Source organism: Hyposmocoma kahamanoa, unplaced genomic scaffold, assembly GCF_003589595.1.
Source record: "Hyposmocoma kahamanoa isolate Upper Pololo Valley unplaced genomic scaffold, ASM358959v1 67, whole genome shotgun sequence".
Classification (NCBI taxonomy): Eukaryota; Metazoa; Arthropoda; class Insecta; order Lepidoptera; family Cosmopterigidae; genus Hyposmocoma; species Hyposmocoma kahamanoa.
The window spans coordinates 1,212,139-1,228,044 of NW_020653855.1; the positions used below are offsets into that span (position 1 = coordinate 1,212,139).

Below are 15,906 nucleotides of genomic sequence, written 5' to 3' on the forward strand. Positions count from 1 at the left end.
TTATGTGAAATGACATCAGCGTGCTTTAGTACTGCATCCATACTAAACGTGTATATTGTGTAAGGAGAATTGAGCTTTACTTTACAAATTTTAAATTCAAATAGTTTTTTGTTGTGATCAACTTACTTGCTCTCGCACTGCGTGCATTTGTGTCTGAAGTCATCGGGGTGAGCGTGATTTCTCGCTGCGTGGCGATCCCTGATGCGTTCAGAGATGAAATTGCGGTGGCATACCGAACATTGGAACGGCTTTGAGGTGCTGTGAGACTGTAAAAGAGATTTTTTATTTATATTTTTAGTAATATCATTTGACGAGACGGACAAGTAGTGCGCTAGGTGAAGGTAAGCTACACGCCTGTCCATAACAGGTACAGTGCCACTCAGAGCTTTAAATCGCAAAGATGTGAGGGGCATTGACAGTGACAGATTGAACTTGTCTCGCTGCTGTCACCCAGAGACATAAGTTGACAAATCCCATGTGTCTGTAATTTCACTAGCACCCCTCCCGGAAACGGAACACAGTAATGCTCGCATTACTGCTTGGCGGCAGAAACAGGTAAGGTGGCAGTATTTCTCTGGACGAGCTCTTTCACTTTTCTTTTTGTCTCTTTACTGCTATAAAATCGTTTTAATCACATGCGTAGCCTACAAATCTGCTGTGTTATCCTAGTAGGAGAATGGTTGCTGGATTCCAAATTTCTATTAACTAAATAAATGATGATGCAATTTCTTTTCACATAATTATATTTCTAAAGGTATTAGGGAATAAGTTTGATAAGTCTTTACGATACCAAATGACAGGACTGTGTCGTGTGCCTGATGGTAAGGTACACGCCTGTCCGTAACAGTTGCTGTGTCACTCAAGAGCTTTAAAGGTCTGAGGGGCACTGCCACTGCGCCCGTCACCCTGAGACATAACAGGTTACAAGGAGCTCTACTGCTACTAAAATACAAGGATACTTGTTGAAAAATGCTTACCACTTTCAAATGTCGTTTAAGACTGGAGTTGGTCCCGTAACTGGTATTACAGATGTCACAATTGTAGGGCCGTTCGTTTCTATGCGTCCGTTCGTGCACCTGTAATCAAACACACAAGCACTAGTTTATTTCATAGGTAAGCAAATCGCACCCCCCGTGGAAGAATGGCATAAGTGAAGTTGCGTCAAAAATGTTTATTGCTCCGTTGAATACAAATACATTGCATACAGATACAGATTCTTTTTTTGTTGGAAAGTGGGTACCTCAGATGTATGTCCCATTTAAATTTGAAGAAAGTATTCCTCTAAGGGTGACAAACTAGAGGATGACGACTTTTAATACTCTGTACTGAGGTTATTTCTAAACAAATACCGTTCATTTCATATAATTTTTATTTGGACCAATTTCACTTCCTATAATTTATAAGTTCATATAATTATTTCTTCATAACATTCACATTTTATAAAAAATAATCGCTTATTCTCAGTTGTCACCACTTGCTTTGTTCCCACTGGCGACAATTGGGGAAAAATCCCATATGTTACGAGGTGGTGACAAACGGGATAAAAAAATCCCAGTTGTTGCCAGTGGTGATTTCTACTGGCGACAAACGGGATAAAAAAATCTGTTGTTGCCACTGGCGGTAAATGGAGTTTGAAATATCCCAGTAGGTTGCCAGTGGTAAAAAAAAAACCAAATCAAATAAAAAATTTCAATTAATGTAAGTTTATTGCCGCCATCCAAAGTGAATAAAATAAAATTCGAGTTTAATGATAAAAGTATAGATCTTATTAACTCGAATTTCATTTTATTCCCTTTCGATGGCGGCAATAAACTAACACACAGACAAAACAAGAGAATAAACAGATCTTTTTATCCCTTTTTATCCCATATGTTACCACCTGGTAACATATGGGATTTTTTTCCCAATTGTCGCCAGTAGAAATCACCACTGGCAACAACTAGGATTTTTTATCCCGTTTGTCATCACCTGGTAACATATGGGATTATTTTTTACCATTTATCGCCACTGAAAATCAACACTGGTAACAACTGAGACTTTTTTATCCCATTTGTCACCACCTGGTAACATATGGATTTTTTTTCCCCAATTGTCGCCAGTGGGAACAAAGCCAGCCAGACAACTGGGAATAAGCGAAAATAATTATATAAAGCTCATATCATATAACAATCATTTCATATATTGTCTAGTCTAGTTTAGATAAATTTTTACGTGGTATAAAATCGCTTTTCATAAATTATAACTTTAAACCCGACTCGCCATGCTACTTGTCTGTTCGATACTAGGAGTGTAATTTAAAAGCTGGAGGTGCGGAGGGAGGGTTGTTTTCCTTAATATAGTTTACAATGCCGAATCTCAATTTCGACAAAATTATTATTGTTAGACACAGGAATCTTTGGTGGTTTAAATAAAACAAACGTACTTTAGTTGCGGCTCTAATTAAGTAGGTTAGGTTAGAACATGAAAAAGCAGAAACGACTTTGTTTGCTTTTCTGAATATGTTTTCAGGCCAAATTATAATTCATATAATATTAGTGTTAGGACATCGTTTTTCGGATATAATCCTATATCTAGATGAAATGAAATTTAGACAAAATGACGTTATGCTAACTGTGGTTTATAACTTATGATCGAAATTATAGAATGTAAGTTTATATTAAACGTTCGTTATATCAAGAGAATTACTAAATAAAATGAGTCAATAGGTTTTTTTATATTTTTTTTTTTTTTTTTTTTTTTATTGTGACTCGGCAAAATGACTGCACCGCGCCTGATGGAAAGTGCGAATACAGTCCAGAGATGAGAGTAACGGATGGAAAACACAAATATCTTCACTCCGTCACTATCATTTTGCCGGTCTGGCCAAATGCTTCTTCACACTACGTTTGAAGGACCCGATGTCATAGAGGGGAGGGAATACATGCGCCGGGAGTTAAAAAATATAAGTGGGCATTTGACCTCCATCTCACCTAATGGAAAGTCACGATGAGGTCGACGATGGAGCATGCAAACCTAAATAATGCCTATTCATTCTCGCCTTGAAAAGGCCCAAGTTATAACGTTCAGGGAACAAGTCTGCAGGCAGGGAATTCTACTCCATAGCCGTTCGCCATATAAATGTGGAAGCGTAACGCTTCGTGCGAATCTTTGGAATATCCACGACATAGGGGTGGTACCCAAGCCTGCGCCTAGTCCCCCGGTGATGGAAAGGGGAAGGCAGAATTAAATCGTGTAATTCCATCGCACACTCTCCGTGAAATACCGATACGCAGGCAACTTTACGGCGGTGTTCAAGGCTTTGCAGCTTAGCCTCCACTAATTCCGAGTCACTGCCTCCGTGGCCGAACGGTTACCATGCCGGACTGCCACGCAGAGGTCCCAGGTTCGATTCCCGGGCCGGGAGAAATATTTGTATGGCCTACAATTATTTTTCTCGTGAGTTTGGGTGTAATTTGTGGTTGTCTATATGTGTGTCCATGGCACCCGCGACACAGGGTTTCCCTAGTGCGGGGATATGTTGAGTGTGTGCGTTATTTAAAAAAAAAAAAAACCTATATATAAGCCTTTTGGCACGGTTGTCAATTGAATCCACAGTGGCCAGTTGATATGTAGCAGAGCCATCCCATAGGTGGCAACAGTACTTCATGCACGACCGGACTTGTGCTTGGAACAGCTGAAGCAACTGTCCCGGTGTAAATTACTGTCATTAAGCGAGGAGACGCGCGGGGCACGTGAGTTGCCCTTTAAGTTGGAAGCTATGTCCGGACATTGTCGCAGGACACTGCGACTGGCATCTCCGGCACTAGCCCGGAGAGCTAGTAGAGGATAAGCTAGATATCCTCCGGTCCCTCCAGCCACTTAGGTTATTGAGAACTGGAGAAACGTCGTTTTTCGGCGTTGGGTAGTGATCGTGCCTTACAGCTCCGCCCCAATGAGGAAATTTAGAGTCGACGGCTCAGCGGTGGCAACCGCTAGTTGTGCAATGCGCAACGGGAAGCGAGCGTGCCTACAGCTCCGGTACCTATCTGGAAAATACGGAGGGTACTGTACGTGCACCCGGGGCGGCTCACACGAGCCTCTCGAAGAACCTGATGAAGTCAAGTGACAGAGGTCTGTGAGAACCCTGTACACTGGCTGATCTGGGGTCAGAACCAGAAATTGCAAGGTTCCTGTGCGCGCACAGGTTATAGTGTCCTTCTTGTATGCCTTAAGGGTGGTAGGTAGGGACGGTCACTATATTCAAAACTAACGTAGAAAGGTATGGTGCTTGTCCCCGTGTAAAGTAACGCCTCACCCTGGAAAGGATGCCAAGCCTCCTTGTTGCATTTTGGCCATGGATTCATCTACCTGCCGAAGTTCAAATTGGACGACAGGTCCGTTCCAAGTAGCTGGAGACAGTTGGCTATTGGTATGGATATATCATGAAAAGTCGGAGTCAGCTTAAAGTGACTCCGTTATGTGGAGAATTGAACCACTTGAATCGAACGTTCACTCAAGAAATCCGAGATCCAATTGCAAAGGTCAGCGGGAAGCCCATAAGATGGAAGTAAAATTATGCCAATAATATTTATATGATACATTACACGCCCGGCACGGAGTGCGGCTCGGAAGGGGACCAGAGATAAAAACGTCAACTCACGGAAAGATTGTAGGCCTCGTAGAAGCTTTTGGCGCAGTAAGAGCATTGGTAAGTGGCGCCTCTCTGAGCGCGCTCGTGCACTTTCTGGTGCATTTTGAGCTGCGCCATTGTACCGAACTTCTTTGGGCATTGCTCGCACGACACGGTTTTTTCCTGAAACAAAATACTCATAAAACAGGTTTTGCAAGCAAGATGCTTATACAGGGTGACAGGTTTAACGAGATAAATATTTCAATACTTCACACGTAAGTTGTTGTTGTAAGTCAAAATACAATATCTTGCTTTTGAACTTACTTACCTGCGCACACTTTCCCACGGGTTTCACCCCCGAATGAAATTTCGTCTCTATTTCTAGTTATATATTCTGGCACATGACACGGTGTTACTTTGTAATATGTTGTGCAAATGATGTTATTAGTCGTGCTAAGGTCCTTTAAGAAACGTTCCTCCAGCCTACACATAAAGTCGGCGTGCTCCAGCCTACACATTCATGTTAGGACTCAATTTTGTCTGTCCTGAGCAAGGCATGAAGGGAAAGTTGAATTATTTTTAATAGTACTCTTTACACGCGGGAGTTCAATTTTACCGCTCAGTTGTTCTGTTTCATAGAGTAACCCAAATGAAGAGTGTGTAGTATTTGTAAAATGACACATTTTTTTTCTTATATTTAGGGGTGATCTCGTTCAACCTGTCACCCTGTATATTACACTGGAGTTTATACTTAGAATTTTATATTGAAAACAACTATTGCTGTGATTTTCTTTTCTAATCGCACTTCGTGTCTAGTGCAGTACATACATTATAGTGTATTTAAAATGATGTCTCGAACCTGTGGAGCAAAACTTACCAAATGAGTATCCCGATGTTTGGCCAAAGAGTGTGCGTGTTTGAAGACTTTGTGGCAAACGGCACACGTGAAGCTGTGGTCGCCGTGACTGGCCACGTGATTACGCAACGCCATCCAGCCAATCACTGTGATGCCACAAATCTTACACTCGCGCATACGCGTTGGGTGGTACCTGAAATAGTAATAGATTTTAGTCATGGACCAACATCGAGTATATAGGGTGTAAATTTGAGACGGGGCTGCAAGGCCAGCAGCCTTAATCGTTGTAGTTACAGGAAAACTGAATTATTACAAAATGTATCGTAAAAAGTTTTTTGCGATTTCTGACATTAGTTGATCCCATAGAGAGTATTGATCCTTAACAGAGACCGGATCGAATGGTATAAAAAGAAAGTTTTGTAAAAATTGCCTTTTATCTTGCTGACTGTACCATTTTTTCAAAATCTGTGAATGTCAATCAAACTATCTTCAAAATTCATGGATAGTCTTCTAAAACCGTTTTCCTGCAATTACAACTATTAAGGTGGCTTATGGGTGGTACACCGTATAACTAGAAATAGAGACGAAATGTAATTTAATTTGTATGAAAGATATTCTGCCAAATTATTACATTGACAACTGCGCTCTGATTGGCCAGCTCGAATTCGAAACAATTGATGGGCGTCGTCGATTCTTTCACTTCAAATCGACCAGATTCACTTGAGCTTTGCAATAATGGACGAAAATTGAAAGATGACATAATTTAATATTTAATTACCGATGAAATGTGATTCCGTTTCTTTTGTAATTAGATGTTTTGCTGTTTTTCCCACACCACCGAATGGTACAGCCCCCATAGTTAGAGATATTATCTTTATTACAATAAATACAGAACATTTTTGGAATATACGGAGACGTACACACAGGTCAGTTGTTGGCGCTGTACTATATCAACTTTCTAATTTGTGATTTCAACGCAACGAGTGTTGATATTTAAAAGTGATATAAGGCCCATTTGCCTGATGAGTTGCCAGGGATGGATGGCCCTTATTTCGTCTCTATTTTTGGTTATTTACTCGAAGTAGACCTATAACTCAAGTGGACTGTTAATCTCCAGACCGTAACTTGCTCTACCTCCTTGGCCGGACGGTTACCATGCTGGACTGCCACATTCCCGGGGCGGGAGAAATATTTGTATGACCTACATATAAGCGTGAAACACACTGACAACGGGAGCGGGTCTGGCGCGTGTCGGGTCGGGTGCATGGTGGGTGAAATTCCGTGTATTTACATGGACGATAACTACACGGAATTACACCCGCCGTACTCCAGACTTGACACGCACCCGACTCGCACCCGCTGTCTGTCTTCTAATCTTTCTTTCTTTCTATTTTAATACATATTTATTGCTATGTCAGACATGGACCCTCAGTTTGAAAGAATTTTAGACTCGAAAAAAACAAATAGTTTCATTTCCATTTCATGTAGTAAAGTGGTGGATAGTGGAGATGTTTCTTTATGTGATCTTGAAATACTAATAGCAGCGATGAAGAGCTAATCCAATTGATAACAAGCCTTGAACCTGACTCCTTTTTTTATTATACAACAGGGACGAACAAGTCCTGCACCTGGTAATAAGCGACACATCTGGCCACAGCAGTTGCAATGCCACCAGACCTTTAAATCGCAAAGATCCGAGGGGCACTGCCACATGCGCCTGTAATTTCACAAGCACCCTTAAGACAGAAATGCGTAAGGTGGCCCTTTACTGTTTCCCTGGACGAACTCTTTCACAAGGAGCTCTAAAATGTACTACTGCTACTAAAATGCATGTAATAACGATACCTTTGCCTATGATTCTTCAGACTGCCTTTCGAAGTAAACGCCTTATCACATTCTTTACAGGGGAAAACATTTTTGCCTGCCGCACTCTCCGCTTTCTCTGTCACCTCCCTAGAATTCATTCTGTCAATGGAAAAATATATATAAAAACCTAGTTTCACCATTACGAGGACCTTCTAAGATCCGTGATAGCCTAGCTAGGAGAATGTTTGCGTTTCTCGCCTGCTTGACAAAACGTGTTAAATAAGCATATCGCAGAAGGCTACAGAGCAATACGGGCCGTAATGCGTATTTCTAATTATGAGTGTACACACACGGTCGTACTTTGCGTCCTTAGGGATTTTAACGCTTTCCTGTCTGCTGATACTCCAGATAGCCATGTATGCAAGTAATCACTTGTATCAGTTCGCATAGAGTTCGCATAGTGCGATATGGAGGCCGCCTCCGCGGCGATCTTCACCGGCTGGAGAATTCATGCAATGAGCGATCGCGTATACAATCACCTACCTGTTGATGTCACTAGCGCTCCGAGCACGTCTTCCTTTCGTTTTAGCCTAACGTGGCGCTCTTTTTTTTAATTTATCGGAGTTTTTTAATTTGAAATAATATTATTTTATAGTATTCTATAATGTAATTCAACACATTTGTTTAGTTAATATTCTCATTGACATTTAAGGTACAAAATTGACATGTAATGGAAATTATGAATAATGATCATGGTTATGAAGGTGGTTTAAAAGATCAATGCCCTGCTTTGACCCCAACGGTTTTCTCACACCACCGAATGGAACAGAACCATTGTTGGAGATATTATCTTTATTACAATAAATACCATTGACTTACAAATAAATGGACGACGGGTCTTATACAAAAACCACGAAAAAAATGTCCCAAGTCAACCTTTTTAAACGTAGTGACATGTAAAGGAATATGAAAAAGCTAAAACGTTGAATTCAAATTGTAATGTCATCGCAGTACTGTCTAATTTTGCTTGCTTCGCTGTCAGAAGAAATAAACGAAGACTAAAGCGTGAATGACGCTCTGTATACGATTTTAACGCCCTATAAGTTCGGACACTTTTTAGCGCGGACCCGACGTCCATATAATTGTAAGTCAATGATAAATACAGAATATTTTTGGAATATATGTAGACATACACACAGGTCAGTTGTTTCTCTCGTGAGTATGGGTGTCATTTGTGGTAGCACCCGCGACACAGGGATTCCCTAATGCTGGATTATGTTGAGTGTGTGCGTTATTATTTATTATGTTTTATTGTATTGTGTATTTATATGTTATTATTATTATTATAAAGATAGTCTGTCAGTAGTTTATTCCAATTTCATATAACAATACATTACAAGTTCATGAAGGCTTGTGTAAGGATCTACACATATCTGTACTCACCTATTGACAACTCTGGCTTCCCTCCTCTGGTTCCTCCATATTTCCCTCTCTTTTGCAAAAACAGTTCTCCTCTCATTGATTAAACCAAAAGAGTGCCACTTCGTGTGAATTAGGAACCTCTTCGGATGATTAAAAACGAGGGTACAGTGGGCGCATTCATAGTATGTACCAGGCTTAGGATCTGCAATGCAATAATATAACATATTTTTATCAGTTTATTACATAAGACGCTTTCTGGAGCTATTCGAGTTTTACGGAAATTGACAATACATGTCTACCAGGAGGACAGTAGTAGTTTCTAGCTGGAGTAGAGCACTTTGTGAAGGGTCCTTACCCTTCAAAATATAGTAATGCTCAGATATAGGTAAGGTGGCAGTACTTCCATGGACGGTGTTGGTGAAATTACAGGCACATGGGAGTTGTCAACTTATGTTTCAGGGTGACAGGCGCGGTGGCAGTGCCTCTTGAGTGGCATAGCAAATGTTATGGACAGGCGCGTCATTTACCACTAGTGGCATGTCTCACTTTGTATCATAATAAAAATTACATACCACACACACATACTCACAAGACAAAAATATGTAGGCCATACAAATGTTGTCATTTAATCCGCTTGGGTAATGGAAAAAGGTAGTCACATACACTATTAAAACAAACATTATAATGTTATAGTAAGAATATAACAGATAAAATTTTCACAAAGATCCTCCAGGGTATAATCTTCCTACCCAACGTCAACTGGAAACATTTTCATTACCTGCATATCAAACCGTTGACAACCCTGAAATTCATTTCCGGGACGCAGGACTTGTTCGTCCCGTCACTAGATATTATAAAAAAAGGAGGTTCTCAATTTGATTGTATTTTTTTGTGTGTACATTCGTGAACCTATATTGGTGCTTCTTTTTTGTTGGTAAGGGAGTACCTCAGTAATGGTCCCATCCAATTTTGGAGAAAATATACCACCTTTAAGTGTGGCTAATTAGGAGATCTCAGGTATATTGGATTTCACTAATTCTCTGTTAACTAATTTCAACAAAGAATGGCCAATCCCTACTTTTCTGAGGTAAGTTTTTTTCATAAAAAAGTTATAATTATATTTGACGTTATAGTCACTACTACACACAATATACACAGGAAGTGATTTGTACCAGACTGAAGAGCTTTTCAATAATAATTTTTCATTCAAAAAAATAAAATTTCATTGGTATTTTAAAAACTGTCAGTTATATTTTCAAGTTTTGCTCTTGTTTAGGCATTGATTATATGCAATGACATATAATAAAATTGCAAATAAGCCGAGTCTGTATTTTTCACTGAACAATAAATACAGTAGAAGTGGTTAGTTAGTGTCCGATGCGTACCAACTATAGATCTCGAAAGACCTACATGAGCTCAGTCTGCCATTTTCGCTTTGTATAGTTGTGTCATTCTTTCGCGCAAATTCTCTAAAATCGATAGCATAAATGATAGCTGTACCAAAAATATTACCCATAGTAGTATTTCAAATCATCGGAAAGTCGTATTATAATAAATGTTTCATTTTCTGATTATCTATTCGTTCAAATATTAATCATTCGTTGTAGTCCAGCTACTGGCCGCAAGATGGCAGCACGTCGAATAAAATTTCAATATAAAATCAAAACATTCAAAATCAAATACATACAAAAACATATAAAATCAAATCAATCAAAACTCGATATATTATGTTATATTTAACACAACTTTTTGCACAACTATTTTATACTTCTTATTTAGATATATCTCAAATGTTTGATATTCAATGTGTTATATTTCAATTTTCGTTTTGTTATATTTCAGTCACCATCTAAGTGATACTCGAATAAAATAAAAACATACAGTTTTAATATGTACTGAAGTTATTTGAATTACATGTTAGTATTCGTGTAGTTACATGAATTGATACCCCATGGATATAACTATGTACAGTTGATGCCCATAGATACCATACAATTTTATTTGGTTCTGAGCAAATCAGTGTTAAACAAACATATCCTTTGACTCTATTGCATAACTAGTAAATGACATTTTAAGAAACTATAAATACAAAAAGACAACATAAAATAGGACAACAGACAAAAAGTAAAAAAAAAAAAACTAAATATAATGAGCACAAATGTTGTACTGCATACATACAGTTGTGGCGTATGCAAAAGGACCTCAGGAAAGGATTCAGCTTATGCCACAGCCATAATTACCAGTGGCGCTGGTTTTCAATGAGCCCTGAGTTTGGATGAGTGACGGACATGTCATAAAAATAAACTGCTTAAATATTTGTATATATGCGTTCTTTGTACATTGTTCAGTGTACAGTTACTGCTGAATGTCAGACTTGATGGATGGATCTAAGATATTTCAAATATTGAAACAAATATAATAAAAAGAAAACAACTTACCATTATTAATAGCTAATGTTGCTTCATTTACACTAACACTTGAATCAATTATATTCCGATTGGCAACATCTTCTCTCTGTATTCCATTAACATCTCTATGAAATGGATTTACATAGTCTGTGTCTGTCCAATAGAAGTTTTCTACTTTCACATCAACATACGGTTCTCCTTCAACATCTAGTTTGACAAAAACGCTGTCTAACATTGGTTTTATGTCTACAGTTTCTGTTTCTTCAGTAATATTTTCTGGAGAATTTGATTCAGATTTAATATTTATGTTTTCAGTCCCTTCTAATGGATCATTGTCTTTGCTTTTGTCATTTGTATCTTCATCGGTCTCTTCTAGTTCACTTTGTTGCGAGTCTTTATCATCTGTGGTGTTTTCTGTAGAGATTTCTTGTTGTTCATCGGATTTATCATTACTTTCATTTTGATATTCTATATCTATTTCTTGTTTCAGTTGATAATTTTCATCATTTGTATTTATTTTGGATGTAATAGTTTCATTGATGTTGGTTTCTTTTCTAGTATTATGATATGTGTTTTTGCTTTCTTTAGCACTTTGAATTGCAGTTTCTTTTTGTACATCTCTTTGAAGCCGTGCAATATCTTTTTGTTGCTGTAAGATATCTCTTTCTTGATTAATGATATCTTTTTCATGAGCCATCATTTCTTTTTGCTGTTCCAATTCTTTGTTTCTTGTAGTATTTATTAAAATATCTTCAATCAACCGAACTGTGTTCTCCAAGCTTCTTCGTTTAGTTGTATCCAGTAATGGTCTTTCTGGAATTTTATCTTGCATAAAATCAGAGGTGTCTTCCAGCAAATTGCGCTGATGAAGATTATATTTCTCCTTTTCCATGTTAAACATCTCATAATCATCGCTGTGATATTTCTGGAATGCTTTCGTTGGTACTTGTGGTATGTTTATAGGCAAACCTTTGCTATGAAAATGTTGGTCTAGAAAACTATGAGATAAAGTTGAATTGGGTATATTTTTGTCGAAACTTGATGGGTAATTGAGCATGTTATACCCGTGAGTCGGCTGTGCGTTCAAATTCATGGGGAAAAAACCATTCTGCCAGCTCGTATCGTGGAAGGACGTGGAATTTGGAGGCATGTAAGGCGAGTGTGAACTAGGTGGCTGGTAGTTCGGAAAAGTGTTTATTTGTTGGCTTAAATTTAAAGAAGAGTGGTTGTAAAGAGGATAATCTGGAAGGTGATACGGTGGGCTAGGTTGTTCAGGCGTTTGGTGGGCTATTTTACCCATATTACTTAGATTTTGTGTGAAATTGCCGTTCGTGCTCATCTGAGACATATTTACTGCCCCACTCATGCTTATAGGCGTTTCATTCGGCCCATAAGGGCCCGTGTTTTGTAACATAGCTTCTACGTCACTCACTTCACTTATTTATTTACGTTTACAGTCTTTATTTGTTGTAGAAAATGTAAAATAAACAAGATATAAGAAAGCCATTTTGAGAAATTGACGTATGATTGACATTTCCCAAAAACCGGTAATTTCCAGTCATTAACGCCAGTCAAACGTACGTAAGTTTAAAAAAAACCGTAAATGATTTAAATTAATGTTTTTGTTACATTTTTCTACTAAACTTATACAATATTTTTAATTTCAATCTTATTTTGTGTGCCATTGAAAAGCCTAAGATATTCTTTTTCTCTAAATGTATTCATGTATGTAATGCCTATAAAACCAGCGTAATATGATTTTTTACGAATTTGATTACTCTCTACAAAAATAGATTAGCTACAAAATGGCCACAAACTTAAATATCAAATACATGGTAGATCACAAACAACAAAGAGATACTACGTAGTAGATGAGGAGTGGAAGTGTCAATGACAACGATCAAGCCAACATTATTTTTATGACACTGTATAATTATCATTTATTAATATATATAATTATCTAAAATCTCAATTATTAATATATATAATTATCTAAAAGCTGAAACGGTTCCAACGCAGTATATATCACAGCAGCTCGACTGCTGTAACGTTGGTTTTCAGTTGGAGCGACTTTTATACACCTTTTTATAGGATAAGATGACGTGAAAGTACTGATGTGAGTTAATACTAAAATTATCACATATCGACTGTGAACTGGCAATCGATACTATCTCAATTTTGACATCTTTACAAGTGAAGAAAAAAATTGTTTGCGTCATTTATATAATATCTGGTTCATACATTGACTTACAATTATATGGACGTCGGGTCCGCGCTAAAAAGTGTCCGAACTTATAGGGCGTTAATCGTACACAGAGCGTCATTCACGCTTTAGTCTTCGTTTGTTCGACTGACAGCGAAGCATGCAAAATTAGACAGTACTGCGATGACATTACAATTTAAATGCAACGTTTTAGCTTTTTCATATTCCTTTACATGTCACTACGTTTAAATAGGTTGACTTGGGACATTTTTTTCGTGGTTTTTGTATTAGACCCGTCGTCCATTTATTTGTAAGTTAATGGGTTTATAAAATAAAAATACATCGCTTTTAAATATTTTTATCACACATGTATGTATGTACGTACACTACGTATTTTTAGATGCTATATAAATGATTCTTTATTCACCTGTAAAGTTGTCAAAATTGAGTTAGCACCGGTTGCCCGTTCACAGTCGATATATAATTTAAAATTTAAACAAAATACTTATTAAATCATACTAGCCATTGACGTACCAATGATATTAACATATTTATTTAAGTAATAATTAAGAAAGTAAATTTTAATGCCGTTTTATTTGTCAATATAAACAGTAGGCCATTAGTGTATGATCTATGCCTTTGCAGCAGACCTAATAAAACGGCCCAGAATGGGCCCAGAGGATGGAAAAAAAAATGGTTGAAATGTTGAAATGAGAAAACGGAGTATAATAAATATCATTGGAGGAAACCTCAGAGTTTTATTTACTCATTCTTCCGTTGCACAATTGAACGAATGGTATTTGAATCCATTCTTTTAATTCTTTTTTTTACGTGAAAACATCAACGTGTCAAAGTGACATTATTTGAAATTTTGTGTTTCAGTGCGTGGACGTATTCTATTACCTTTGTAAATATTTCGTAAACCGTTCTGATATAATTTTGTTGCGGTATATTATCATACACGAATTTGTTGAATTTTCGTGTAGCGTGTTGTAAATAGTGTATTTTATGTGAATATTTTGTGCTTCAAGTATTGTCGATGTAAGTTTTTCAATATTTTTATTTGTACTACTATAAAAAAAATATTTTTAAACAATTTAAACGTTGGTCCTATACATTTTAAACAGTTTATGGTCATTGTTTTATATAAATGATTATCTATTTTCAAACGAATGGTGCTTCAGTTGAGTGCAAACCTTGATGCGAAGGCCATTTCTCTTATTTTAAAAGTTATCGTCGTTTTTTTGCAATTAAACTTTTACTGCGTATGTTTTCTAACACTTTTCTTGCAAATTAAATTAAATTGACATACATTACGATATTTTTATGAGTAGTTGTTAATTAATTAATAAATAACTTTTATCGTTTTACCTTTTTTACAAGTTTGAACCGATTTTACGTATTCCATTAAAATAAATTTACAAATTGAGATTGAATTGGAACTATTTAACAGACTTAAATTCGATATCTCTCAATAATTATTTAAATTTTCAATTAATAGGTAATTGTCAAACTTGCAGTTCTTTTTATATTTCTTATTTTTTTTATTATTTACAATTATAAACTGTAGAAATTGTTAAATAAAAACGGTAGGCTATTTAAAATAAAATAAAAATGCTTTATTTCAATAACACATTCTTCTTTACATGACAGTGGCTGGTACCTCCTATGAAGCTTATAAAGCCAGTCTAAGGAGGCCCCACTCTTCCATAGCTATCACATTTTTTTACATATAATTTAATTTTAATTTTTATCTCTCAAAAACAAAATCATTCTATCATAACTTTAATAAGATTTTATGTTTTTATGTTACTATATCTCAAAAAACTCTCCCTCTCTCTGTGAGTGTGTGTATGAGTACGTATGTGTGTGCACGTATGTGTGTGCACGCGTGTGTGTGTTTGTGTGTATGTATTTAGTATCATACACATTTTGTTAATGTGTTTCTTTACCAAATATGAGATAATAAGGTAAGTTACAAACTACAATATAATCTCAAGATAGTGTTGTTTAAATAGAGAAAATGTAGTAGGAAAATCAACAGCTATCAATTTCTTTTATTTGTTTTAAATTTACAGGGTGTTAGATAAATGGCTGTAAATCTTTAAAGAGTTGATGTGATATCCTGATCTGTATTAAGTTAAAATATAAAAAATATTTTTACTTCCTGACTATTTTGTGACCCATAACATGTAACAAATTCTCATTTTTCAAAAAGCTTCCATTTCTGGTTTTATAGTATGTATAAACAAAGAGAAACTTGGCTTTTGTGACAATCCCAGTGGTATATACATAGCTACATAGTGATACAGACGGCAGCATACCAAGTTACACATTGCTGTACCTTGATCCGTTACACTTGAGGAGATATTCGAATAAAAGTTAATGTACTGTTGACTGTATTTACACAATCTTGCAAAACATTTCAAGGCTCTTTGTCATTTAAATAAATAAATAAATGTAATGTTCCTTATTGTTTTTAAGTAATGAGAAACCGGAATTATGTAAATACTGTGAACGGCATATGAAGATATACACTTTTCGAGATAGAGAGTAATTGTATTGTGTTTGCATACGTAAAAATTGTAAAATTAAATTAATT

The 15,906-nt window shown here is 36.7% G+C and overlaps 1 protein-coding gene across 1 annotated transcript in view; it reads right to left on the minus strand.

Moving 5' to 3' along the window:
- LOC113232217 (zinc finger protein 782-like) overlaps positions 1–12,595 on the minus strand; it is a 14,352-nt gene extending 1,757 nt beyond the window's left edge. Inside the window, exons 1-8 of the mRNA XM_026466870.1 lie at positions 12,181–12,595; positions 11,132–11,814; positions 8,715–8,895; positions 7,311–7,430; positions 5,487–5,658; positions 4,640–4,792; positions 978–1,076; positions 127–266 (exon numbers count right to left, since the gene is read on the minus strand). Of these exons, the coding sequence (XP_026322655.1) occupies positions 127–266; positions 978–1,076; positions 4,640–4,792; positions 5,487–5,658; positions 7,311–7,430; positions 8,715–8,895; positions 11,132–11,814; positions 12,181–12,515 (1,883 nt within the window). The 5' untranslated portion in view covers positions 12,516–12,595. The remainder of the gene's footprint in view (positions 1–126; positions 267–977; positions 1,077–4,639; positions 4,793–5,486; positions 5,659–7,310; positions 7,431–8,714; positions 8,896–11,131; positions 11,815–12,180) is intronic.
- Positions 12,596–15,906: the final 3,311 nt, after the last annotated feature.